Source organism: Episyrphus balteatus, chromosome 3 (assembly GCF_945859705.1).
Source record: "Episyrphus balteatus chromosome 3, idEpiBalt1.1, whole genome shotgun sequence".
Classification (NCBI taxonomy): Eukaryota; Metazoa; Arthropoda; class Insecta; order Diptera; family Syrphidae; genus Episyrphus; species Episyrphus balteatus.
The window spans coordinates 76,372,468-76,398,773 of NC_079136.1; the positions used below are offsets into that span (position 1 = coordinate 76,372,468).

Here is a 26,306-nt window from a genome sequence, read left to right on the forward strand (position 1 = left end):
AAATATATAATTTTTACACGAACCCTTAAAACTGACACATCAATTAAGTTTTTTTTAGATTATATATAACTGGAGTATGAACTTTTACATACCATTCATAATAATTTGCATTTATATGCAGGTGTTGGAAGTTTGAGTTGACTTAGGTCAAAGATATTACAAAAAGAGATACGGAATCTTCATAGACTTTATAATCCTCAGAAATAATAGGCTCTTGCAATATTTGTCTTTGTTGTTTCTCTTTCTTCCACACAACCAATGATCTTTTTTTATACGAGATTTCACTAAAATGTATAACAGCTTTTATTAGGAAAAGATATATTTGTTGAACATTCACATCACTGATCATTCTATATAAATGGATAAAAAAAAAAATTTGACTCCATTTGAAAAACTTGATAGCAGTGGTTATGCCTATTTTATGTATGACAGTTTGAAAGCTTATAACAGTGCTAGGAGGTTTTCAAGAAATGTTGAGGCTAGCTCAAACCACAGTACACATACACTCGATTCAGCTTTACAGGGGTTAGAATAGTTGTTTGAGCTCACAGTACACATAAAAAGGTAATATATTCCGAACTGACATTGGTCGCCAGATTGTCAAAACATGACACTTTGGCGACCAATGTCAGCTACCGAATTCTTAATTGTTTAAAATACCGACGAAAAACGCACAAAAACCGATAAACCACGCACACCACTAATTTTTAAACAATTATTTATAATTGTCCGCGATGAAACACGGCGAAAATTTGTTATTTTTTAATTTATAATATTTTTAAATGACATTTTATAAATTAAAACAAAAACAAATTTCCTGTTTACTGCGATTGAAATCTAAAAATTAAAGGCCAACCTGACAGATTGGTGCCCATTTTTGACAAACAAATTTTGACAACGTTCGGAATATATTACCTTATTATGTGTACTGTGGATTGCATATGTATTGGTGTGGTGAAAATCTCCATTCCGAGAAAACGGAGCCGAAGTCGGACCCGAGGCGGAGTAGCGAAAACCTACCAGAAAGAGGAACAAAAAAGGGATGACGTTTCGCATTTGCGACCAAAAAAGAACCAGATTTATTTTTTTTTTTCACTGAAATTGTTTTATTTATTTAACTTTCACAAACACAAATGTTTACAATTATTTTCTGGAGAAACAGCATACAGGCCAGCGGCAGGAATAATTGATTTTCCAAAATTTTATTTGTTGAATGTTGTACGTGGTTGGTGGTGGCGTCAGGCTGCAGGAGAAGATGACTTCCTACGAAAAACATAAAAAAGATTAATTATTGATTAGAAATTTGCTAAGCTACATTTCAGCAATGCATACCTGCTTTTTATTCCAATTAATATTAATAATATTATTATTATTATTTTTGACGAGTCACGAGCACGACACGCGAGGAACTTCAACAAATAATAAATAAATAACAAAATGGCGCTTCGTCATTTTCTTGCCTTTGTCTTTCTTTCGTCAGTTCTCCTTTTCGCACTTTCACCACGCTTCTCCTTCGACTTTTGTGTTCATACATAAAAAGTTGCAAGTGTGTGAGTGCAACCCCTTTTTTCGCGTTCTGAGGTCGGAGTGTCTTTGTTGAATTCAGTTTTCTTGCTTGAAGGGGAGTTTTTTCTAATGATCATACCCTTCAAGCAAGAAAACGGAGTCCAGAAAAGACAGTCCGACCTCCGACCGAGAAAGGCGGGGTTGCACTCACACACTTGCAACTTTTTGTGTATGAACACAAAGTCTAAGAGAATCGTGGTGAAAACTGAGAAAAGGAAAAAAAAGTAGACAGACATAGCCAACAAGAGCAAAAGCGTCATTTTGTTATTTTTTGTTGAAGTGTTTAGTCGCCATGGTATAAAAAGACAAGGTATGATCATTAGAGCCGCCATCTTACAAAATGGGGTAATAAGGTTTTGACGTCTGGCATTTGGCAAAGTCAAAAGCAACAACAATTTCCAAGACAAATTTGTTTACAACAACAATTTCAATGGGCTGGGCTGTCAAAACACTAAGTAGCCATCTTTTTTTCTTTCATTTGACAGTTCTCGATACTGAGTTTTTTCTAATGATCATACCTTCTTTTTTTATACCATGTTTAGTCGCGTCGTGTCTCGTGTCGTTGTTAATAAAATATAAGTATAATTATAATCAATTATATCAAACTATTAACAATATGGAAACAAAAAAAGGTATGTTGTATATATCGCTCAAAGTGTTTGGATTAAAGTGATGTGTTTCTGTTTGTGTTGTAGATGTAATCTCGAATGATGAAGAAAAAGGCAGAAGGTGAAACATGCATCTAAAGAAACACCAACAACAGCAGCAACAACAAATAAAATAAAATGAAAAAAATGTATTGTATTTTATATTGTATATATTGTGAAAATTTCGTTTGCCAAAATAAAATAAAAAATAAAACAGTTTCAGTGAAAAAAAAAATAAATCTTGTTTTTTTTTTGGTCGCAAATGCTTGAAGGGTACCTTCTCTTTTTATACCATGAACTCGATTACTCGATCATCCAACCCTGAATGAAAACGTTGTTGATCCTTGAGTGAAAAGAACAAAGTTTAAAATCCTTCTAATTGTTGATCTATGGTTAAAACAAATATAAACAAAAAAAAAAAAACAAAATAAATACATTTTTTAAATAATTTTGTTATTTTTATGAAATAAAACAGAAATAATTACAATAAGCATGTCTCTCAGTAAAATTTATAGTAAAGTTTTTGGCGAACAAATTCTCAATGAATCGTTAAATAATGAAAATGATAGAAATTCATTTACAAATCAACCGGATCCTCCACTTATAGAGTAAAATATATACAAATAAAATTTAAACTTTTTATTTTGAAAAATTATTTAAAAAAAATATTGATCAGACTTCATACCTAATAAAAAAATCTTCTTGGTTTTAAAGACAAATTCGCTTAGTAAGATTATGGCTAGATCGAAAATTACAAGTCACCGGAGAAAATTGCGAAAACATAATTTCCCAACATGAATCGCAAAATAGTTCCCGGCTAGGTCCGGAAAAAGTAATGTTCGACACATATGAAAGTTCTACCATACGAATATCCTGCGATAGATTAAGTATACGCTCCCATGGCAGTTTTAATACAATAAAAGCAAATGTTTGTGTTTTTGAAGGAAAGTGGATGTACGAAGTAAGTTTTGGTTTGGTTTGTCTTCAAATTGATTGAATATTGTTTATATTTTTATTAGGTTCAATTACATAGTAAAGGTGTCATGCAAATTGGATGGTGTTCCAACAATTGCACTTTCAATGAAAATAGTGGTGTTGGAGATACTGTACACAGTTATGGCTATGATGGGAGTAAACAACAAAAGTGGCATATGTCTTCAAACAAGTAATAATCTTTTATGCTTATGTTCATTTCAAAATATGGTATTATTATTGATTATTATGGTAAAGGTAAAATAGTACAAGCAATCAGCAAATAAAAAACAAATTTCTTACCTTTATGAAATATGACAAAATGTTGGCCTTTGGGTACAAAAGTTTCAGATATAGAACATTTGATGCAATGATTCCTGTATAACGTCTAAGGACTTAGGGTAAAGGCACTACTATCCGGACAGTTAAGGTACTTCTGAACTTTGACGTCGAATAGTTTTATTGTTGTTCTAGCTATAGCAAACATTTTGGTAGTTTCTTGAAGTTTGGCATTTTTGTAATAATGATACATTCACATAATTTTTAAATAAAACATTTTAGTATTTAAAAATAAAAATAATAAAAAAAAAGTTCGATTTGCACTAGTGTCCGGACGCAAAATTTAGTTTCCGCACAAATTTATTTTAGTATCCGGACACGATAATTTTGTATGAATTTATGGTTCTTTTTTCGTTTTTATGAAATAAAACATCTTTTGTTTTTGAAAAAAATATGAACATATAACAACAAAAAAATTATTAAAAAAATTACTTGTTGAAAAAAACTATTAAAAACACAAAAATGTTTTTAATAAAAGTTATCACTAAGAAATTAACAAAAAGGACACACTAACAGCTTATATTTCGTCCCGTTTCTGCTTGAACCTCGTAAGTGCATTTTTTTAAAAGATTTAATTTTCTGTTAAACATTGCTCTTACACAAGGAATAGATACAAAGGTTTAAGTGTAGAAACAACTTAATCAATATGTCATAAACATAACTTGATTTCCCTTTGTTCAATTCATATTTTTAACTTTGAGAAAAATGTATATTTATTTTAAGAACTGAACAAAATTTGCTGTGTAGATACGTGGTTCAGACAGAAACGGGACGATTTGTCAAAAGAATTAATAATAATTCATTTCAGTTTTAAAAAAAATCCTATAGATAGGTACTACAAAACAAACGAAAAGTAGTTCTTATAACAAGGGTAACAATCCACTTTTCTTAGTAAACTTTTCGTTAAAACAATTATAAATAAGGACTTAGGTACGTTTATGTTAAAACGAGGTTCTTGGGATGAAATTGAAACTTCGTTTGGAACCGAAGGAATTGTCAAAATTGGTAGGCTTGGAGATAGATTGAAGCACGGAACGAATGTGACTTATGTCCATCACAGGATGTTCCACTTTGTCATCAAGCAAGCGTTTGTGTCCGCAGTTTGCAACATAATCAAAAAAGGTTTCGCTCCTTATCCAGTAGTAGTCTTAATAGATAAATATTTATGTAGCCTAAGAAGGCTACACAGAGAAAATAACTAAGGGATAACTTTACTTCTGGTATATTTAACTTTATTTCTGGTACATTTTACTAATTTCTAATATATTTAACTATATTATGATTAAATATACCAGAAGTTATGTTTTTTCCGTAATATAATTTTGCTATTAGAGACAAAAGCGGGGTCGAATTACGGCACACGCTCGTTAACGTATGGGAGCTATGTGTCCCTCTTTTTTTCCACTAATTAAATAGAGACAGAAATAGTCAAAACGTTAACGTATGATCGTAATCGTGTGCCGTGATTCGACCTCCTGTTTTCATCGCCATTTAATATCATACTCGAGTCATAAATGGAAATAAGTTCCTGGCCAATACTTTTCAAATAATTTTAAAGCTATTCAAACCATTTTAAAATGCTGCCTTGTCTAAAAACTGCTGTTCCTTGCCTACTAATGTTTTCAGCTTCTCTTAAAGCTAGAATTGGACTTATATAAATCCTTGTATCCTCTAAGGTGGTTTTTGATATGTTTTTTTAATTCATTCCTTATAAGATAACAAGTTTAAAAGTACAAAAATACTTAAAATTACATTAAAAACAAGGGTGTCCGGAAATTGAATCTAGTTTTTCAGTATCCGGACACACATATTTTAACTAAGGAAACCCTGTCCGAATACTGAAACATTGAGAGAGATATGCAATTCTCTTGCATTAAAATCCAAAATATGTTCCAAACTACAATTTAAGAGCCTAAAAAAGCGATTTTTCCGTTTCCCTCATATTTTCAGTATCCAGACACTTTGTCCGGGAACTAAAAAAAGTCTAAAATTTTAGTTTTAGTATCCGGACATTAAAAAATATAATAAAAAAAAAACTTTTTGACTTTTTTATTAATAAATTATCAAAATGTATCATATTTACTCAAAGCTAACAATTTCCTTTTAAAATAAAATCAATAAACAGGTCTCAATTTTCTTAGTTTTTACAAATGCTTCCACAATTTTTTTCTTACACAAAATCATTTTCACAACCTCACCCCTGATGTCGGACTCTTAACTGAAGTACATATCGTCCCGTTTCTGCTTGAACCTCGTAAGTACATTTTTGTTTAAGATTTTTTTTTCTGTTAAAATTTGCTCTAGAACTTAAAAAAAGAATAGATACAAAGGTTTTAGTTTAGAAACAACTCAATCAATATGTCATAAACATAACTTGATTTCCTTTTGTTCAATTCATAATTTTAATTTTTAGAAAAATGTATATTTCTTTTAAGAACAGAACAAAATTTGCTATGTAGATACGTGGTTCACGCAGAAACGGGACGATATATCTCTTAAACCATATAGGTTATCTGCTTGAAACTTTGGATATATATCTGAAATACATTAGAGAAAGTATATTTGTGGTTATATTCGAATTTATTAGGATGATTTACCTATTAATCGCAAAAAAATCACAAAGTGTCCGGATACTAACACTGTCCGGATACTGGCGCCTTTACCCTAATAAACGTTCAATTTTGGATTGAAAAAAAAACTACCTATTGGCTTTGGGACCACTTACAGATTTTACTGTCTCTTCGAAAAAAAAACACCTTTCCACCCAAATTTTCTTTTTCTATTCTAAATGCAACGTTTTTACCAAATTTCATTAAAGTGGCCAATGAATTTTGTTTTAACTAAAAAAAAACACCCATTTAACAATGATAATGTGCCCTTAATTATGAAAGTGGACTAAGTCACTCCTAAAAATGGCCTCAAATCTAGCCTTAAAATTATTATTATTTAAATAGTAAAGTTTATTTGAAAGCGAAATTGCAGTAAATAAACTTCTTTATTGCTCCTCTAGTGATTTTATAAAAGAAATATAATTAAATCGTTATAAGAAAAATATTATGTACGGTTTTCTTTAAACAATGCAAAAAGTGACTTAGTCCACTTTCATAATCATGGGCACATATACATGTTTATAGACACTTTAGATTAACTCAAAAGTAACATAATTGCTGAATTTCAATGGGGTAACACTATTATTTCTTAGTTTTTCCAATATATGTACCTACATATTATCTACACCTTACACCTAAAAAACAAACACCATTTCACATTAAAAAAAATGTATAGACAATTTTTATTGTAATTCCCTCCCACGGGCCAGAAAACATTTTTAATAAACTTCGTAAACTTATCGCGGATTTTCCTTATTTCCCAAAAAAAAACCCCTTTCACCTTAGACTCTTGTTTTTGTTAAAAATAATACATTTTTACTAATTCTCATTGGGGTTACATATTTGACCAAGTTTTTGTGGCACTAATAATAATAATTTTGTAGACTTAAGATTCTTACTTTTTATAACAGACGAAATTTAAAAACTTAACATTTATGTCAGCTGTTATGATACCTTCCTCACACTTAACCCCTCAAAAAATCACCCTTTCACCAAAAATATTTTTAAGTACTTTATGGATAATTTGTTCCTGATTTATGTCAAACCTTCATCTCGAATTTCATTTCGTTTCGGTAAAATCCAACTGTTAAAACTGTTGAGATCAAAAAAAGGCACCCTTTTTTTAATCAGCAATGACTTTTCTTATAGCAATCTTTGACTTTGTTTTTATGTCATTAGTTTCAGCATGAAAAAATATCTTAAAAACATGTGTCATATCATTATATTCCACAAAAAAAATTTTTTACTATATGTTTGACCTTCACCCCCTCCCTCTTTTCCGCGAAGAAAAACACCCTTCCATCCAATTTTTGTATAGACTTTTTTGATCCTTGGTTCTTAACCCAAAAGGAAACTTTTAGCAAAGTTTCATGTGGGTAACGGTTTTTTTTTTTAATGTCTATGCTACCTGTATTATTAACGGAGTTATCACAATTAAAATTGAGAAACGTTTTTGAGTTTTTGAGTAACGTTTGAGAAACTCAACAAATGTTTTTTTTAAAGTTTTTCCGGAGAAGATTTTTTGTTTCCTATTTTAATACAAAAACGACTTTCCAAAAAGTAGAAACTAGAAGTTGTTCTTTCTTGCATAGCTAATCGTTATTTTAAGATTTGGAACGATTTGTGCTTATTTTTAAAACGAAAACACGGCGTTTTTTATTAAAGTGAAACAAATCCAAACGTACACTTTTTACTACCCATTGTTATAACCTTTTATGCATAATGAGTAACTTAAAGCAATCAACCCATGTATAAACTACAATAATAATATTTGATATTTAAGGAACGATAAGTGTTTCCAACAACAGGCAAACTTTATTGAGTTTGGCAAAAACCTGCAATTTTGTTTAGTTTTGCAAAACTTTGTAATATTTTGTTGAGTTTTGCAAAACCTCCAAAAATTTTGTATTGTTTTTTTTTAGTTTTGAAAAAAAAATTTTGAAAGAACAATCTTAAATTTTTTTTTAAATAAAAACTGTTAGTTTTTAATAAATAATAAAACAATATTAGTTTCAGTTAGTTTTTATATTTTTTTTATTTCTACATCTTGTGCGTCTGGTCATGCCCAAAATTTTGATACCAATATCTCATTTTTGGATTTTTGGCGTTTTGAAAAAAACGTTCCTCAATTACTATGTTATAAATTTAGAGCACAAGCACCATAAAGGATAGTTAGTGTCTTACGCAAGGTGACAAGCTCCTTGGCGGCTTCAAAACCATAGTGGAGCTCTAACCTTAGTTAGACGAGGTCTTCCTCTTGTACGCCGTCCGCTGGGTTAAAGTGGAAAGTCTTCCGGGCTAGAGAGTAGGTAGACGAAGTTCTTTACTATCTCGATGTTGAGTGTCCTTTTTAGACGACAGCATATAATTGGTTTTGTCCTTATTGACCTTTAAACTTTTTGCCGCTTCCGCTTCGATGCTTACATTACATATTATGTCAATATCGTCGGCATATGCAAGCAGCTGGACGGGACTTTTAAAAGATGATGCCTCTGATGTTGACGTTAAATTTCTGTATAATTCTTTCAAAGATGATGGCCTTGCCTAAAACATTTTTCGATATCAAAGCATCGCTTAGGTCTTTAACGACGCAGCGTGCATTCTCCATCGCCATCCTGCACAGCCGGGCGAGCTTCACAAGGATGCCATAATTAGACATGGCTCTAGACAGCTCGTCTCTATAGATGGTGTCATACGCGGCCTTAAAATCGATGAACAGGTGGGGGGTATCGAATTTTTGTAAAATGATTTGTAAAATTTCTATACATTTTTGACCGTGAATCAAGTTGGAAGCTAATGTCAAAATCAGAAGTCAAGTTTCATTCCGATACGTTAAAAGTAAAAGTTAGTAATAATCGAAACGACTCTTTAATATTTTTAAGAAAACAATTTTTTTTGGTTCCTTCTTTATAGGAAAAAAATGTAAATTATGCTACGTACTTTCTTCTTCTTCTCGGAAATATTTTAAATTTAACATAAACACATTCAACGAAAAGTTTTGAAAAATAAACACAATAATGCCTTTGCCAAAAATGAAAATCAAGTCACCTAGTTCTTGTATTCAGGGGGCGATATGATAAAATCAAATAGGACCGTTTGGCTTTAAGTGTACCAACCAATATTCAAAATTTATTCAAACGGACATTATGTCAAATACATTTGTGCAATTATTATTTTCCAATATTTCATTAAAATAATTTTTTCATTTTCATTTCAGATATGGTGAAATTTGGCAAATAGGGGACATCATAGGCGTGTGCTTGGACATTAACAAAAGCATTATAGAATATTATAGGAACGGCGTATCAATGGGAATAGCTTTTAAAAATATAGAAAAAGGGCCAGGAATTGTCTTTTTTCCTGCTGTATCTTTGGGTTACAGAGAAGGTCTTAAGGCTAACTTTGGAAACTCTCCTCATCGTTTTCCTGTATCTGACTATAATACTTTACAAATTAAACCTTTTATAAAGTTAGAAAAAGCAGAGCTTTTACTCCGGTACACTATTAACTTAGCTGGCATTATTTCACGTCCGAAATATAAAGAAAAGGAAAAGAAAACGCAGGATGGCCGATTTTCAACCAAAAAAATTATTCATGTTCTTCTTAGCTCATTAGTTATTGAATATTTAGCAAAAAATATCTTAGACCCATATGTAATTGAGGAAATATTTCTTCCATATATAATGCATTTGTGTGTTGTAAGGTGAGCAAGTTTGTATTCTATAATATTTAGAGTGAATTATTATTATGATCTCTGCTTTAGTTCTGACGTACATAAAGGCAACGCTCTATTATCTGCCAGCTTAGATAGCACACTCGGTACATTTCTTAATATGCTTTGGAATTATCTTCAATATGATGAAATGAGTTTTGTCATGAAACAGCTTTTGAATATTCTGTTAAGTAGGTTTAGTCAAACAGCGCAAGGACTTGAAAACGAGACACAATGTAAAGTTATTTTCGTTTTAAATTCTCTTTGCGCTCATCCTATAACAAGAAAATTTTATTTGGAGAACAAACTTTTTAAGAAACATTGGTAAGAAATATTGAATCGACGATTTATAGTTTTTTTTTAAATCTTGTTTTTTGTTTTAGTTTAGCAATTTTGATGTACTTAAGACCCCCTGAGTACTCAGCTATGATAAAAGTTCTGCCCGATGATATAGTGTGGACCAAGGGTAAACTTTATTCGTTTGATAACTGATAAATGAAAAATTTAATATTTTCAATTTTAGGAATAGGTGGTTCAAAAGAAGAATATTCACTGGCTTCAAATAGCTTAGCGAAATCTGTTGACGCTCTATATACTTTGCAAATAAATTTTCTCCGAACTTTGCTTACAAATACTGATGGTGATTCATCATTTCCTTCGAGTAGAAAAATTTTTACAAATAAATTAAGAAGATACGTAATTGATGCTAGCATGGAACAAAAGGTAAATACATTTGAGTCATAATACCATTGAATAATTGCAAATAGAAGCAGGCATCCTGCAAAACGACTTTTCACTTGTCAATTTTTGGTTAATAGAGATAGGTCAAAAAGTTTGAAGAATGGCAAAATTACAATATTTTCTCTTTTAATTAGTTGATTTGCAGGAAATTTTTGAAAATTCCTTTTTTTAGACAAGGGGATAGTTTTCTAAAATCTTAAAAAAATATATTTGTAATTTTTTAGCTGAATGCATAGGCCTGTTCACTGTCATCTCATATCTGCAAACCAAAACTGATTTCGGGACTTTGATCCGAATGAAGGACGAAAATAATTATTTCGATTGAAAATAATTCAGCAACCCGAACTTCTAGAAACTTTTGGTTTTAAGTTATGAATAGAGTCTAAAGAGTCCCTTCTTTTGATGTCTCATTCGATGGATTTGCAGAAAATGTTGGAAAATTCCTTTTTTTAGACAAGGGGTGTCTTGGATAATTTTCGAAAAACCAAAAAAAATAAACTTTTAATTTTTTTAAGCTGAATGCATAGGCCTGTTCACTGTGATCTCTTATCTGTATTCCGAAACTTGTTGCGGGATTTTGATCCAAAAATATCTTCCGAACGGAGGAGGAAAAAAAAACATTTTTGAAAATTCCTTTTGTTTTTAGACAAGGGGTGTACGTTCCCCTTGGATAATTTTCGAAAATCTAAAAAAAATAAACATGTAATTTTTTAGCTGAATGCATAGGCCTGTTCATTGTTAGAGTGTTGATATAAATTTTTGGCGCCATGGTTTTCGCTTGACCCATTTTACCTTAAAATATCTTAAAATTACTATTACCTATTCGGCATGAAGTTTAAATTTTTTGTCGTCAAAAAATTTAAATTTAAATACACATTTTTAAAAAGCTAGAGCTTATTCCTATCTGTTAAATTTAAATCAAATAAATTAAAAGAAAGAGTTTTTGAAAGAAAAATCCTCAAATTCAGAACTTTGAAAGAATAAAATTATTAAAAAAGTTTTAAATTACTTATTGTTCAAACTTTTTCGTAATAAAATATGAATTATCTTTAAAAAGTTCTTTGATTATGAAATACTTATTAATTTATTGTATAAATTGTAATACATATTGACATTTCATTTTCTGAATTCAAATAACAATAAATATGGCAACAAAAAAAATTGAAAAATAAATCAATATTTTAACGAAGACATTTTTAAATTTGTTCAATAAATTTTTTTTTTCTTCCAAAATTCTGAGTTCGAGGAAAAGTTCTTCAAAAATACTTCATTCAATTCACTTAATTTAAATTTTACAAATAGGAATAATCTTCTAGCTTTTTTAAAATGAGTTTTTAAGTATTATATGTGTTGCTGTTGAGAACAATTTGTTTTTTTGTGTCTGAAGTAAATTTGTGAGATAACTACATCTATCGATTAAACGATGGGAGATTGTGCCTCACTTTTATATGTTTTTTTTTCCTTTAAATTACCTAGATAATCTTTTGGTATCATTTAATTAATGAAATTTAAGCACTAGTGGGAGAAAATCAAATCCATTTGATAATCGTCTATCAGAGAATATAAGAAAATGATTACTAATCGCATGGTACAAGAAAATACAATATTAAATATTTTTTACAAAATTATACGTAAAAGATGTACAAGGTGCATGCTAAAAAGAAGTTTCACAAAACGACGCGCTGTGTTTCAAAAGTAAACTAAATTTAAACATCCCGAATTTGCAAAAAAAAATAGTATTGGAAAATCTTAAATGAGGTTTAACGCATCTGAAATGTTCGTTTATGATGTGGCCTTAAGTCTGTTTTTATTGATCTGAAGATACGATTCGTCACATCTTCATTCTTAATCCGACAGTCAGATGTCGAACTTAATTTTTTTGAATTTGAATTTTAAATACTAATGATTTTTTTTTTTTTTCATTTCATTCCAGCCGTTGCAGTCGCTTTTTTTGATGCAAAGTAGTATCCATCATCCCATTGAATCACCTGTGGCTCTATCCTTTCTTTGCATACTTCTTAATGTTTTCCAACAATTACTGAGAGAAGAGACAACTTGTCCATCATTAGCAATTGATCCAAAGTTATTCTTCGACGGAACTTTGGAATACCAACATTTTGATAGAGTAGGAGGTGTCTTGTCACATCTATATAAAGTTCATAGAAATGAACTGGCAAATGAAATAGGAAACGATAGAGTTACAGCTTTAAGCCACCAGGAAAGTAATTTTATATATAGTAGTGATATGGGTATGTATGTCAAATTAATAATACAATATTGATAAATTCTCGAGCTCTTTGTTTTTCATAGATACATCGATACTCATAACTCCAGCTAATTTAAATAGCAGCTCAATACATGGCCAGACTGCAAGGTACACTCTTCAATAATATTTGGAATTTTAACACTTTTATTCCTTTTCTTTAAACAGGAATACAACCGCTGGAGTATCACATATACTATACAATAGTCATCAAATGGAAAATCCCAATCCAGGAAATGCAGCTACAATTCAATCGCTATATGAACTTCTTGATATTGGAACTTTGTATTATTACTCTGTTGGTCATAAATATATTGTAAAGGTAAATATAATATAATTTTATAATTAATCACTCATCCTAGCTGGTTCCGACGTTGCTAATTGAGTCAAAGACAAAAAAAAAAAGAAAATGAAATAAAAAATCACAAAAAAAAAAAAAATTCAAATTAAATTCAATGAATAAAACCAAAATTTCAGCAAGAAAATATTAAATTTTCTTCTTTCAGATATCTTCTGTTCGTGATGAACTAGCTGCTTTGAATGATAATCTGGTTAGAACCAAGAGAAGTAGATGTGATGTTGAAAAGTTAGTTAGCGATTTAACAAATATGAGTATATCCAACTTTAACGCAATAAGAAATGAAATGATATTTGAGCTTAGTGAGCAATTTGGTCAGCGTGAAAATGTTTTTACTGTAAGTAATTTCGTTAATAATTATTATTTTTCATTCTCACATATTTTTGTTTAATAGAAACGGTCTCTTGAACTAGCTCGAAAACAAGCATGGTACCGGTCTGTTGCTCTTGGTAAACAAAGGAGAAAACTTTTAATATGGCTGTTGAATGCTACATTGTACACATTGAAAGTAATGCTTTTAAATTACTAATTTAAATAATTTTTATTGAAAATCTTTTTAAAGAAATCATCGGAAATGGGAACATTATTTGCTTTTGTGCCTGAAGTATACATTAATATTTTACCAATTCTCTTAGATACTGTTTTAGATTTCAGTTTTCATGATCTCAGCCTGCAATTTGATATCAGTGGTAATCACATCAAACAATGCATATATTTTGGGTCATTCATAAAATACAAAACGTAGAATGTCATTTTCATTCGTTACATTTTCAAGAATCATCTTATAAATGTGACCACACAAAAGTCAGACCCCATTCGCTAATTTTATTTTCTTTTGCGATAAATAATAACATACCATCTAATTTTCACCTTATTAAAAATTCACGATTTTTAACGATACCTAAATAATAACATACAATTCGATACATAACATTATACAATTTCAAACATAAATACATCTACGTAAGTACCAGTACCGTCCCACATAATTAAAGATTTTAATTTAATTTGAGTTTTGTTGATAACTACAATATTTGGTTTCGTTTTTCTTAGTTGAATTATTTATTATTTTATTTAAGTACAACCATTAATACTCATTTACCTTTAGATGTGAAAGACTAGACTATAACCTCTCAGAATTAAGTAACTTAACCATCTCGAACTATGTATAAGATTTTTGTATTAACTTATGTTTACCTTAAAAAAAATCCTCTCATTCCGCTGATTGATCAACTGTACATGGTTTTTCGGAAACATTTGTCCTGGCATTTTTGAAAAATATTTTCATGATGAATCATTTAGTAGATATGATCTTCGATAGGTTATATCTCAGTGAAAAATGGCCATATCATAATAAAACAAAAAGCATGTGAAAGCTACCATATTTAGTTTTATGATTTAATTCTTAATATTTTTACTTGTTGTATAGGGCAAGTATTGGTTTCGTGTCGAACAAAATTTGAGGTTTTAATCAAAACCAACATTACGATGATGGAGAAGTTCGAAAAATCTAGTTTCGTCCGTGAGTCTGTGCGTCTGTACATTCATCTGAGGATTAATTATTGAAGATTAATATATTTAAAATATGTCTGCAAATTTACAGATTAATTCATCAAACAGTTTTTCCGTTCTGATGAAATAAAACACCACATTTTTGCAGTTGTAAATGACTTACTTCGAATCACTATAAAATGAGCAAAATCAAGCAAAATTCTATTGAGTTTATTTAATCATTTTATCAATAAATATCTTTTAAATTTTAGATAAACCAAAGAAAAAATTTAAAATTTGCAAATTAAATATTGAAAAAAAACATACTTTTCCTTATTTTAAAAAATTTAAATTTGTTTATCTAAAATTTAAACCATATGAATGCGGGTTAGGGTGGTCCAATTTTTTGGTTTTTACATTTCCGTTGTTCCCCACTCAAAAATTGGTTGCATATGTGTTTTGTATTACACACGTGAAATTTCAGCTTTTTAGGTGAAGTGTAAATGGGCGCTCAACAGGCTCAAAGTTTTTGCTCACATGCTGTTATAGCTGGGTCCTCATGCCTAGTAATTAACTCTTGTTTTGATTTATCAAGTAGATTAAGTTATGATGTGGTAAAGTTTTTCATAAAAAACCAATAGTTAAGTGATATTTTCACAGATAATAATTTTTGTTCATTTAAATTCGTCTGTAAGTATTTTTTGCTTAAAGTTAACAAAACAGAATTAATCAATGAAATACGAGCTAGTGACTCAAAACCAAAGAAACATGAAAATCATTTACATGGTTGTCGGGAACATGCGTGCTTATCATGTTTAAGCCAAATTCCAACCTCAAGCCAAGTCCTAATACAATATAATCAGATATTAAGGGTAAGGTAAGGGTAGCAAAGTCTAATATTCCAAAGCTGATGAGCGCCCTCTTCTTTTTTTGAGGGCTAAAGCTTTCAGCATGTGTTGGTATTGATGTCTGTAGCAAAATAATGCGTGGGAAACTAATGAATTATATGGTTTATTTTTTTGCCTTATAACGTGGACCATACTAATGCGGGTGGAAGCACTTTTCAATCTAATAAAAAAGTTTAAAAGTCTTAATTAGAATTCTAACCACATTAGGAATGTTCTACGTTTTTATTTAGAGGTTAAGAAACAAAATTATTCAAATAAGTTTTTAATTAGTTTTCGGTTGTTTTGAAAAAAAAACTCCAAACAAAAAGAGCAAAGTAACCCCGTTTTCGGGGAGTGTATAGAAATTAAGCTTTTGAAGTCCGCAAGTTTAACTACTTTTCTTTCTTTCTTTCTTTTTTTCATGCTTTCTTTCTTTTTTTATTTCTTTATCTGTTTCTGTTATTTGTTTCTCAATTTATTTTCCGTTCTTTCCTTCTCCCTTATAAAATATTATCGGACTCGGTCTTTTCTTACTTGCGAATGTATTTTATGAATAGGCCCTTTATGTATTTTTGTGTAGGTATTGTTAAATTTTGTTTTTGAATATGTTTTTTTTTTCTTGTAATTTAAGATGCATCCGAGGAGATTTCATTAGCTGGAGCTTTTCTTAGTGAACATTCTGCCGACCCTAGAATAATACTAGCTTCGTGTAAAGATTCTCTTTTGCAAGCTTTGGGAACATTGATTTGCCACGAAGCAGGTATTCGAGCATTGGAAGCTTCTCCAAAGAGATGGTAAGTTTAATTAGAGAAAAAGGATGTAAGGGTAAAAGTATTAACATATATTATAATCTATTTTTTATTAAACTACGATTGTTAGAATTGCATCATTTTAAATTAAAGTTTTTAAATATTTTAAACAAAAAATTAAAATTAACTAATTTATAAAAAATTATATTTACATTCTAGCCAAGAATCACTAATACAAGCTTTACTTAGGCCATATGAAAACAGAGCCTGGGGCCAAAGTAATTGGATTTTACTTCGATGTTGGTTAGGCGATGGATTTGCATATAAAGACTCTCGGCAACCTAGTATTTGGCAAGGATGCAATGATCAGTTAATAATGGGCTTATGTAGAAGACGAGCAAAGAGTGAAACACATACAGGACTTTTACATCATGTTGCCCCAGCATATCCGTCCAAATATTTCCAAGAATTGATTGGTCAGCGGTTAGTTGAAAACGAACCTTATGCAACAGCATTTTTAAATTCAGTATTAAGCCAGCTTAATTGGGCATTTTCTGAATTCATATTGCTTCTACAAGAGGTAAAATATAAATTCTTAGTTTATATATTTAATATAGTCTGTGCAAAAGCCCTTACAGCGGCAATTCGACTTATTTTTAATTAAAATATTCGATTGCTAATATCCTTTGACTATTTTTGTTTTAAAATATTTTGTTCTTTTTCGTCGGCTACAGGTCTGATTTGAATATATATTTTTTACCTAGTTCTCGATCGACGTTTCGATTGTGGTTACAATCTTCTTCAGGATCTAAGAATAATATTTCTAAAAATTGCTATTATAAATAAAATTTATACTTATCTTAAAGCTTTCATATTAATGGATTTCTTTTTATTCTTGTTTGATTTGACAAGAATAAAAAGAAATCCATTAATATAAAAGCTTTAAGATAAGTATAAATTTTATTTATAATAGCAATTTTTAGAAATATTATTCTTAGATCCTGAAGAAGATTGTAACCACAATCGAAACGTCGATCGAGAACTAGGTAAAAAATATATATTCAAATCAGACCTGTAGCCGACGAAAAAGAACAAAATATTTTAATAAAGAAAGGTCACGAAATAAGGAAGAATTTATTTTTGTTTTATTTTTTATTTCAGATTCAAAATACAGCAAACCGACAAGAAAGTACCGTATTTGATTCGAAGCAATTCAAAATTTGTTCCATGTGTTTTGAGCTAACAGTTTCACTTATGCGTTGCTTAGAAATGGTTATATCTGTTGCTCCAGACATTGTACAAGAATCATCGCGAACAAATAGTGATTTAATATTAAATAGAACTTGTCAGTTGATAAGCCAAGTAATGTCACGAGTATGCGTAGCACCTGGATGTTTTCAATTCATCGTTGATATGTGTTCACCAGACTTGAACTCTGTAACCCATTTTGCTATTATTACGGCAGCAATTGGAATTTTGCTCGCCTTGATGAAAAACGAAATAAACGAAGATCAAAAACCAACGAAGGTAGGTATTCAATTTTTTTTATTTCACTCACTGTTAACAACCGTTTTAGATAAATCTTAGTCCATTCAATTTTATCAAATATCAATTGATAGTTAACAACTGTAATAGGGGTGTGTGTATTTAGCAAATGAATTTAGTGTTTGGATTATTAAAATTTTCCAATATTATTTGACAGTTTTTTCTATTTAATGTGTTTTAAGATTACTCGTGTCGCACGCTCACTACTTACCGAACCAAGTTTTCAAATAGCAAATTTAGAATTTGCTATTGGCGAATTCATAACACCTATTCCGCAAAAAATTGATATTCCCAGGGGAAATTTTAATCCACATGCCAGAGCTCATATTGATCCACTTACAAATGATGTTCGAGTGCCAATACCATCAACATCTAATAAACGGATGCGATCAGAGCCATCTGTAGTTATGTTCTCATTATATGACTGTAAGTAATAACATATGTAACATAGATGTAAAGCAAGTTTCTTAAAATTAATTTTTGGTGCATTGTAGATCCTACCCACGTTACGGAGGAAGAAATTAAAAAATTCAGAAAGCTAATTGAAATACTCCGTATTAAACAATCGCTTTTGTCTGACATAACTTTGCCGTCTGAAGATTCACTGTGTCCCATTTGTTGTGCCAAACCGGTTGCTGCAACCTTTAATCCATGCAAACACCAATCATGCAGGTAAGTTATTTTTGTTTTCTGTCATCAATTACAAACAGTGGGAAGATTTTTGTTAAATTAAATGGTAAATAATATCAATTTTTGATATACACTTGAGGAGTGACTTTTCAAAAGTGGATAACATAATTTTTCACTTTTTTTCAAACCAAGTATGTAGTTCTGTTCTCTCTGTTTTTTTTTACCATTTCGAATAGAACTGGCCCTTAAATGAAAATAAAAAAATACATTTCATTTTTAGGGGCCAGTTATAGCTATCATTGAAATCAATCCGGGAAAATTTTTGAATGGATATTTGACTATGTTGCCCTTTGATTAGAAATGCAAATTATGTATTGATCGATTGGAAATCACACAAAAAAATTTGTATGAGAAAAAAAAAAGTTTGATTGAATAATTATTTTTTGCTATAAATGTGTTTTTCTTTTTCTCGGACGGAAATTCATTTCCCTGAACAGCTGATTCATAACATCAAAAACTGAAACGAATTATTTCCACGGATTTCACACAGTTTCACTGATACATTTCTTTGTCAGATAAAATTTATCGGCTGGATTTCAACCAGTAAAATTGAAATTTTCAATGACAGAAATTTTTGAATGATTGCTATAAACGACCTGTCATAAAAATTCCAATGATTGGTTTCAATGATGAAAACCAATGATAGGTTTAACTGGCCCCTTACGATCGGTTCGTGAATGGATCTTTTACCGATTTTCTGCGATAATTTCGTAAACGCATTTAATTTTTCGGCTCCGAAAAAATTTAATTCGTTTCAAAGATCCGAAAAATAAAATTCGCCGACGAATTAAAAATTTAATATTGAATTGAATTTTTCGATCGCGAATCGCGATCGTTCTCTGGACCCTAGGTTGAATTCGGCTAAGGTGATCCTCTTATCCAAAGTGTATATCATGTTAATTACATGAGGTTTAAAATGTGAAAAATGACAAGTAAGTTTAAGGTTGTGTTTGCATACATTTTTCAACAATTCATCATATTACTTTAGTAACCCTTTTGTAAAGCATCTTATTTAAAGAGTAAAGTAATAGCGTTTTCGTTTGGTAATTCTTAGAAGGGTCCGGGACTGTCCGATTCGGAATGCCAAACGAACAAACTTATATACTTCTTTTTGATTCTGAAGTTTGGGTTTCTTTGTATTTGTGAATCATCAAACAATGCGAAAGTTTTGTTTTGTTATTTTTGTTTATTTCATAAAAAGTTATCTTTTATTTTTGTTTTCTTCACTTTTTATAATATAATTTAAAGTTTGGCGTAGTAAAAAGTCTCAATTTTCAGAAATAAGCAATAAGGGCAATTCCATGGTAACTCACGTTACATTCACAAAAATTTCCAACACATAAATAATTTTTTTTTTTGTCAATTTTAATGTAAATTGATACGAAATTACAATCCATGAATGGAGCATAACTATTACTTTCATAATTAAGTAAAAAAATGTACTTTATTTTTAACATTTGCTTGGGAAAAATAAAAGTTTGATGGTAACTCACGTTACAAAAATCGGACACGAATTTTAAGAGTCCGACAGTATAAAGTTTTTATGTGAAATTAAGAATCTTTATTTGTTTTAAATGAAGATTCCATACATAAAAAATTACAAGCTTTTAATATAAGTGACAAAATGAAACATTTTTTCAATATTTCGAGGAAAAATTTTAAAATATTTTGGTAACTCACGTTACATTATTTTGGTAACTCATGTTACCTGTGATTTGTGGTTGTAAATGTAAAGAAAAGATGCATTTTCGCTCAAGTTTTTTTTAAATCGAATATTGTGTAACGAAGCTTGCTTAAATGTTAATTTATTTTACCAATAACGAGGGGGTGTTGTCATCGTCACTATTAGACTCATCATGTTTTTAGTTTCCTTGTTTTTCCGTCATTTTCATCTGAAATTCTTCTGTTGTTGGCAAGCTTATGCTATAAAAATGCTATAAGATTATTTAAACTCCCTGAATTTGATGTCTATCCATAAGGGAATACAACAAAGAATCTTTTCTTGCAACTTGCAAAAAGAGTTGACGTTTGTAAATAGTAATTTGCTAATAAAAATTAGTAAAAAAGACTGCATAATTTGTTCAAAATTCGTGTCCACTTTTTCATGGAATTACCCATAAACAAAAACACTTTATTACTTTGACGTCTCATGTGTGAACTTGTGTGCGTGATTCTCGTTTTGATTCTGCCTTAAAATTCGGAATTGATTTTCTCTTCTTTTCAGAATTAGAACTGTCATTTAGTGCCAAACGATCAGTTTCAGAATCGTTCGGAGTAATTCCGGACGCTTCCGGACGACCAAACGAAAACGCTATAAGTAAACTCAACTAAAATTTGGCAATAGAGAGGATGTACATTATATAAAACAAAATATTTATTTTTAATTAAATAAAAACATTCGTGAAACATATTAATTGTCATATATTTTTTATATTTTATATTTCTATTCTCAGTAATTGCATCCTGCAACATCTCATGAACAGCAAACTCTGTTTTTACTGCAAGACATTAATAAAAGATATCGAAAATGGAGATGGTAAAATTATATATGGACCTCTGGTTTACGAATAAATACAATTTCTGACTGAGCAGTGACGCGTTTATGCATTAAAATTTTTTAATTAAATTCAATTATATAGGTGATTAAATTTTGTAAATTTTTTTTTAAGAAATTGATTATTTATTGTAGAAATTATTTCTTTTAGAGATATTATGATTAAATAAATTAAAAATAGATTTATCTATTACGGATTTTAACTACAAATATATTTTATATTAAAATGCTTATTAAAACTGTTGTTTTCTTTTGCAATTTATTTTATTTGTTAGCAAAGTGGTTAGTAAATGAAATGACACAACTGCCCCACTAATTCTAACGCACACTAGTCATAAAAAAGCTATTGAAATCAGTGGGCATTAGAGTTCGGATACGAATGTCTTCTTAACGGTTAAAGTAATCGATTTAATACCAAAAACCTTTTTTGTAGAACATTTGATCCCCTACAAGAATACATCTTGCAAATGGTTAGATTAATGACAAATGTCAAAACTTTTTCTGAAGAGCAATCTGTTTCCTACCGAATAAACCGATTTTTTAATAATTTTCTCAAACTTTGGACCTAGTAAAGATATTCGGTTAGATAAAAAAAGTTCTCTCATCTAACAACAAGAGATTTGCACAGCCTGGACCAGTCGTGATGATGGATTGCAAGCAGTCCGAAATGCATTCGTCTTTTTGATTGTTTTTTTGCCTCGTTACTTTAATGTTTACGTGCGTATATTATATGCATATCGTGAATATTTTAATTTTCCTCGTTAAATAAATCTTTAACTAAGAGTTTAAATTTGTTTAAGATGTTTAAATTTGTTTAAATTGGATATTGCATGTTTCCTCACAAGATACTAACGAATATTTTAGCTATGAACTTTCAAAATCACTGACTTCATTATTTGACCAAAGTACCTACTCAATTATGAGGTAAAGTATAATATTTATGTCCTTGATTGGCGGTTCATTAATTCATCAGATTTTCCGATCCACAAGCATAACATTTAGTGATGTATAAGCAAAATATGAATCCAAGATCAGAAAAAGAAATGGGAGATAGTTATTATAGTGTTTGATGGCTATGGGCAATCAAATATTAAAGACATGAGCACCGACTACGGATGAAACAATCATTGCTCACTGTTAAATAAATAAATGTTTAAATAAAATACACGACTGGGTCTCACGAACTTATTCTTTGAATTCAAGTTGCTAAAACTTTAATAACTTTTTATACCTATTTAAATGTTAAGGTGTTCCTTATCCGGGACATGCAGTTGGATAGCCGCCAATCGGTTAGAACTATTAAGAAACAATTTTCCTAATTTTTGTTTGACTTCCTTCCTCTTCCAGATTTAACGTGAAATTTTCATGTCGAACTTTTCCTTTGTTTTTTTCATGGGTAATTTTATATGGGGTATTACATTAGACTCGCTGATTGTACCGGGAGACTTAGCAGTCGAAATAAAAATCCTCAAAAATAAGAGAATTTTTGTTTCGCTATTTAGAACTAATGATATTCATCCACTTTGGAATTTTAGAAAATAACATTATAAGGACCACCTAAATTTACATAATGTATATGAAACAAAAATAAATACAAATAAATATAAAACCCGTTCTTAGATGAAAAAAAAAAAAAATGTTTTAAATTTAAATTGACCTAAAAAAAAAATGTTTAAGTACCATAACTAGTAACTTTTTAAAAGGTAAGTGATACAAGAAAACTTTTGAGGGCTATTTTATGTAAAATCAACTCAGCTACAAACGGGTCTAGCGGACGCAGAAACTTTTAGGACACAGACTGTAAACCACTTCAATACCAAGTTGGTATTACCAACCTATATACCAAAAATCAGCCTATTACGAATTTGTTCCTTGAACAAATCTATTCTTACTGGGCTATAACATCAAAATGTAATAAACAAAAATATTAAAAAAAATAATAGAGCTCCTATCTAGAAGAAACAAATAAGATTTTTTGGCTTACTGAGCCAAAATACAACGATTTCAACAAAAAAATTTTAAGAAATCAGTGTCAATATTCAAAACTTTCTTAAAAATCCACAATATTGTTGGAGTAGTTTTCGAGATAATTAAACTTTTTTAAAATTGGTAAATGACAGGTAGGGTTATTTTTGGTTCAAAAATGCCTCTGGAGCGTCCAAAAACACTATACCAAGTTAGAAGTTAATCTGTCCATTCGTTTAAACTGTACAGACAGATAGACGGACTTGCAAAAATTAGTTCGACCTCAAATGCCTATTTTATTGTTATTATGCATAACGAGTGCAAAAAAAAAAAAAAAAAAATTTTTTTTGCGAAATACCTACTTCAAATAACAAACCACCCTGATAAATCCTTGCCCCATACTCCCCCATACTCTATTAAACTTATAACTTTAAGATATTAAAAAAAAAGTACAAGTACCTACCTAAACAATTTTAAATATTCTTTCCTTTTCCTCAAAAAACTTAAAAAAAAAAAAGTCGATTAAAACTTATTTGAACTTTTGAACGTGAAAAATTATGCAAATTATTTATTTTAAGGCTTATGCAATACCAAACCAACCTACACCTTTTTTTTTTGTTTCTTATCTTATACCTATACTTTCCCTGTTTGAAATGCATTACATCATGAGTCGCCTTTAAGTTGGACAATTTATACTCAATATCTTTTATATGCATAAGGATAATATCCTTTTATAGACACGTTATTACCAGTAGCACAAAACTAAATCTATATCTTGTGGAGGAAAAATTTAAATAGCGAGCATAAAAGATGAATACTTTTACCATCCTCATTCATTTCTAAAGCATCTATTTCTCTTGTCTTAGACGACGACGAAGAAGAAATGTGTTGATCTGGCTTGCAGTTTTTGTAAAATTTTTAGTTGCGGTTGAAGTATTCAGTTGTTCACATTGTCGCATAGTTGTTAGATATTAGATAAAAATATTCGACAGTTTTGAAAAAAAAAAAAACAGAAAATATAACATACTTTGAATTTTTTGTTTGTTTACGTGAAATTTGGCATAACTATCTTAATAAACAAAAAAACAAAAATGCATCGCCCGTACGTTATAATCTGTAAGTGATTTTAAGAAGTAAAATGTTGAAATATTTTTAAAAATATGTTTAAACGTTTTAGATATTTTGTGTATAACTCTTGTATGTTGCTATGGTATTCCTTGTGATTCATGCGGAAATGAGTGTGCTAGTGCTTGCGGTACAAAACATTTCAGGTACCTAATTGTTCCATTCATAATGCTAATGTTAATTGTATTTATTTTTAAAAACAATTATAATACTTTGTGTAAATATAGGTCATGCTGTTTTAATTACTTGAGAAAGAGATCTGAAGTAAAAACCATTAAATTGGTTTCAAATAAAAAACTTACGGATTATATAATGCTACAAGGAAAAACAATGTTTACACGAAACGAAATGAGCAGCCGACATGCAAATATATTACTTACAAGTACAAATAATTCCACACATAATGCGCGCAAACCAAATAAACAAATATATAACTATAATAAGCGATGCTTGGAAAATATTTCGAACTGTATCAATTATTAATCTTACATTTCTATTGTATTAAAGCATGCCTTTCAAACATTGTTAAATAAGAGCAGTTATAAAAGAAAATTTAAAAAAAATTATTAATAAAGTCTGATTTTTTTTTCAATTTATTTTTTGAAAATATATAAATATGCATAATCTTCCACACTAATACTTACTTTTTTTTTTTTGAAATTTTATAAAGGTTCTTAAAGTCATTGTCGAAAAAAGAAAAACGGATGTGTTGTGTTAGGGTAAATTCACAAACGTCAAATTTTTTGGTAGTGATTACGCATCACTGCTTTTTTGCTATGCTGATCGTTGCTCAAGTGATAACGATGCGATGCTGATTGACAAAAAGTTTTACGTTTAAAAACAATTTTTGCTTAGTGATGGACGTGATACTAATAAAAACTTTTTGTTGCAATTACAATCTGGAGCCACACATTTTATCTCCTCCAGAACTTTCCTCCATAATACTGTCTTCGATTTTCAGCCTGCCATAAATTCACCTTCATATTTTAATCTGGTTTCTATTAGTTGTACAATTTGTGCGCTGTTAAAATATTCCCAAAAGGAGAATGGGCAAATTTGTATGGAACGTGGAGGTTACGCGGCCATTAATGAATTTGTTATTTTATGATGTAATTAAGTCTTATATATGTTTTGCAGAAGTTCTATCCTTATGGCGTACGTCAGAAACTGATAAAATGCATTTTTGCATTTAACAACTTATGCAGATTGTCTTTATGTTGTAACTTTAATTTTAAGTGCATATTATGTTACTCTGTCATTTTCCCTGACTCTGATGACCTTAATCTTGAATATCCAACCACTACAACCCAAACTATTAGCATTTTTAAAAAACGATTTCAAGCTTATTTTGAGAGATTTGTTGTTCAATTTTTTTGTTAGTTTGAATTAGTGAAGCGGCTTAGCAACAAAATCGTGCACTTTGTGATAAAAGCATGAAATTAACATCGTTGGTAGTACTCAATATAAGAGTTATTTTGAGATATTGGGCCACCTTGTATTCCATCCGGAAGGGTAGATACAAGACTTTTTCTGTGTTGCACTCGATTTGTTGCATATCATAGTATAGGCAATGAAACCTTTTTATTAATATGATACATGATTTCGAGGTAATTTTTAACGGCCGATCGAATAAAGTCAATACTAAAATGTCTCGACCATCATGTAAAAAGTTATTGGACTCTTTATGAATTGTCTTTTACTCAAAGATCAAGAGTCAGATTATTACCAAGTACTCCTTGAAAAAAAGTGGTAGGTTGATAAAATTTCGTGTGGACGTTTCATATACCATAGAAAAAAATAATAAAATATGTCCATCAAAAAACTTCAGGTCAAAGGGTGTTTTTTTTAGCGAGAAAGAACACTTTTGAAATGGTACCATTGCAGCGCATGGAAAATTTTTGCATTTTTTTGAACCGCATATATATTTTATACATCGTATGAGAATCAAAAATAATCAAAAAATGAATTACATTTACCATGGAATGTTGAATTTTCATGCAAAACTTAAATTGCTTGCTTTTATTTTTTATTAAAATTTCACACAAATAAATGTTTTGAAGGAGTGAGGTGCAAAAGTAAAAGTATGAAAAATA

The 26,306-nt window shown here is 29.9% G+C and overlaps 2 protein-coding genes across 3 annotated transcripts; both read left to right on the forward strand.

The window, feature by feature from the left end:
- Positions 1–2,615: 2,615 nt before the first annotated feature.
- On the forward strand, positions 2,616–21,362 carry LOC129914627 (E3 ubiquitin-protein ligase RNF123). Of its 2 annotated transcripts, XM_055993963.1 has the most exons (19): positions 2,619–2,821; positions 2,928–3,174; positions 3,233–3,378; positions 9,351–9,836; positions 9,897–10,169; positions 10,229–10,311; positions 10,369–10,568; positions 12,520–12,835; positions 12,897–12,960; positions 13,018–13,171; positions 13,356–13,544; positions 13,602–13,715; positions 13,770–13,896; positions 16,217–16,379; positions 16,554–16,914; positions 17,496–17,861; positions 18,062–18,305; positions 18,374–18,551; positions 21,023–21,362. In XM_055993963.1, exons 1-19 carry the CDS (start codon positions 2,706–2,708, stop codon positions 21,138–21,140), a joined length of 3,945 nt encoding a protein of 1,314 aa, XP_055849938.1. In that variant the 5' UTR covers positions 2,619–2,705; the 3' UTR covers positions 21,141–21,362. The 2 variants fall into 2 exon arrangements, with proteins under 2 accessions (XP_055849939.1, XP_055849938.1); XM_055993964.1 differs by lacking the exons at positions 18,374–18,551; positions 21,023–21,362 and having other exon boundaries at positions 2,616–2,821; positions 18,037–18,146.
- A 2,358-nt stretch (positions 21,363–23,720) lies between these two features.
- LOC129916362 (trissin) lies at positions 23,721–24,770 on the forward strand. Its single transcript, XM_055996247.1, has 3 exons — positions 23,721–24,204; positions 24,266–24,359; positions 24,441–24,770. The coding sequence occupies exons 1-3, from the start codon at positions 24,180–24,182 to the stop codon at positions 24,694–24,696; spliced, it is 375 nt and encodes a 124-aa protein (XP_055852222.1). The 5' UTR covers positions 23,721–24,179; the 3' UTR covers positions 24,697–24,770.
- The last annotated feature ends 1,536 nt before the right edge of the window (positions 24,771–26,306 follow it).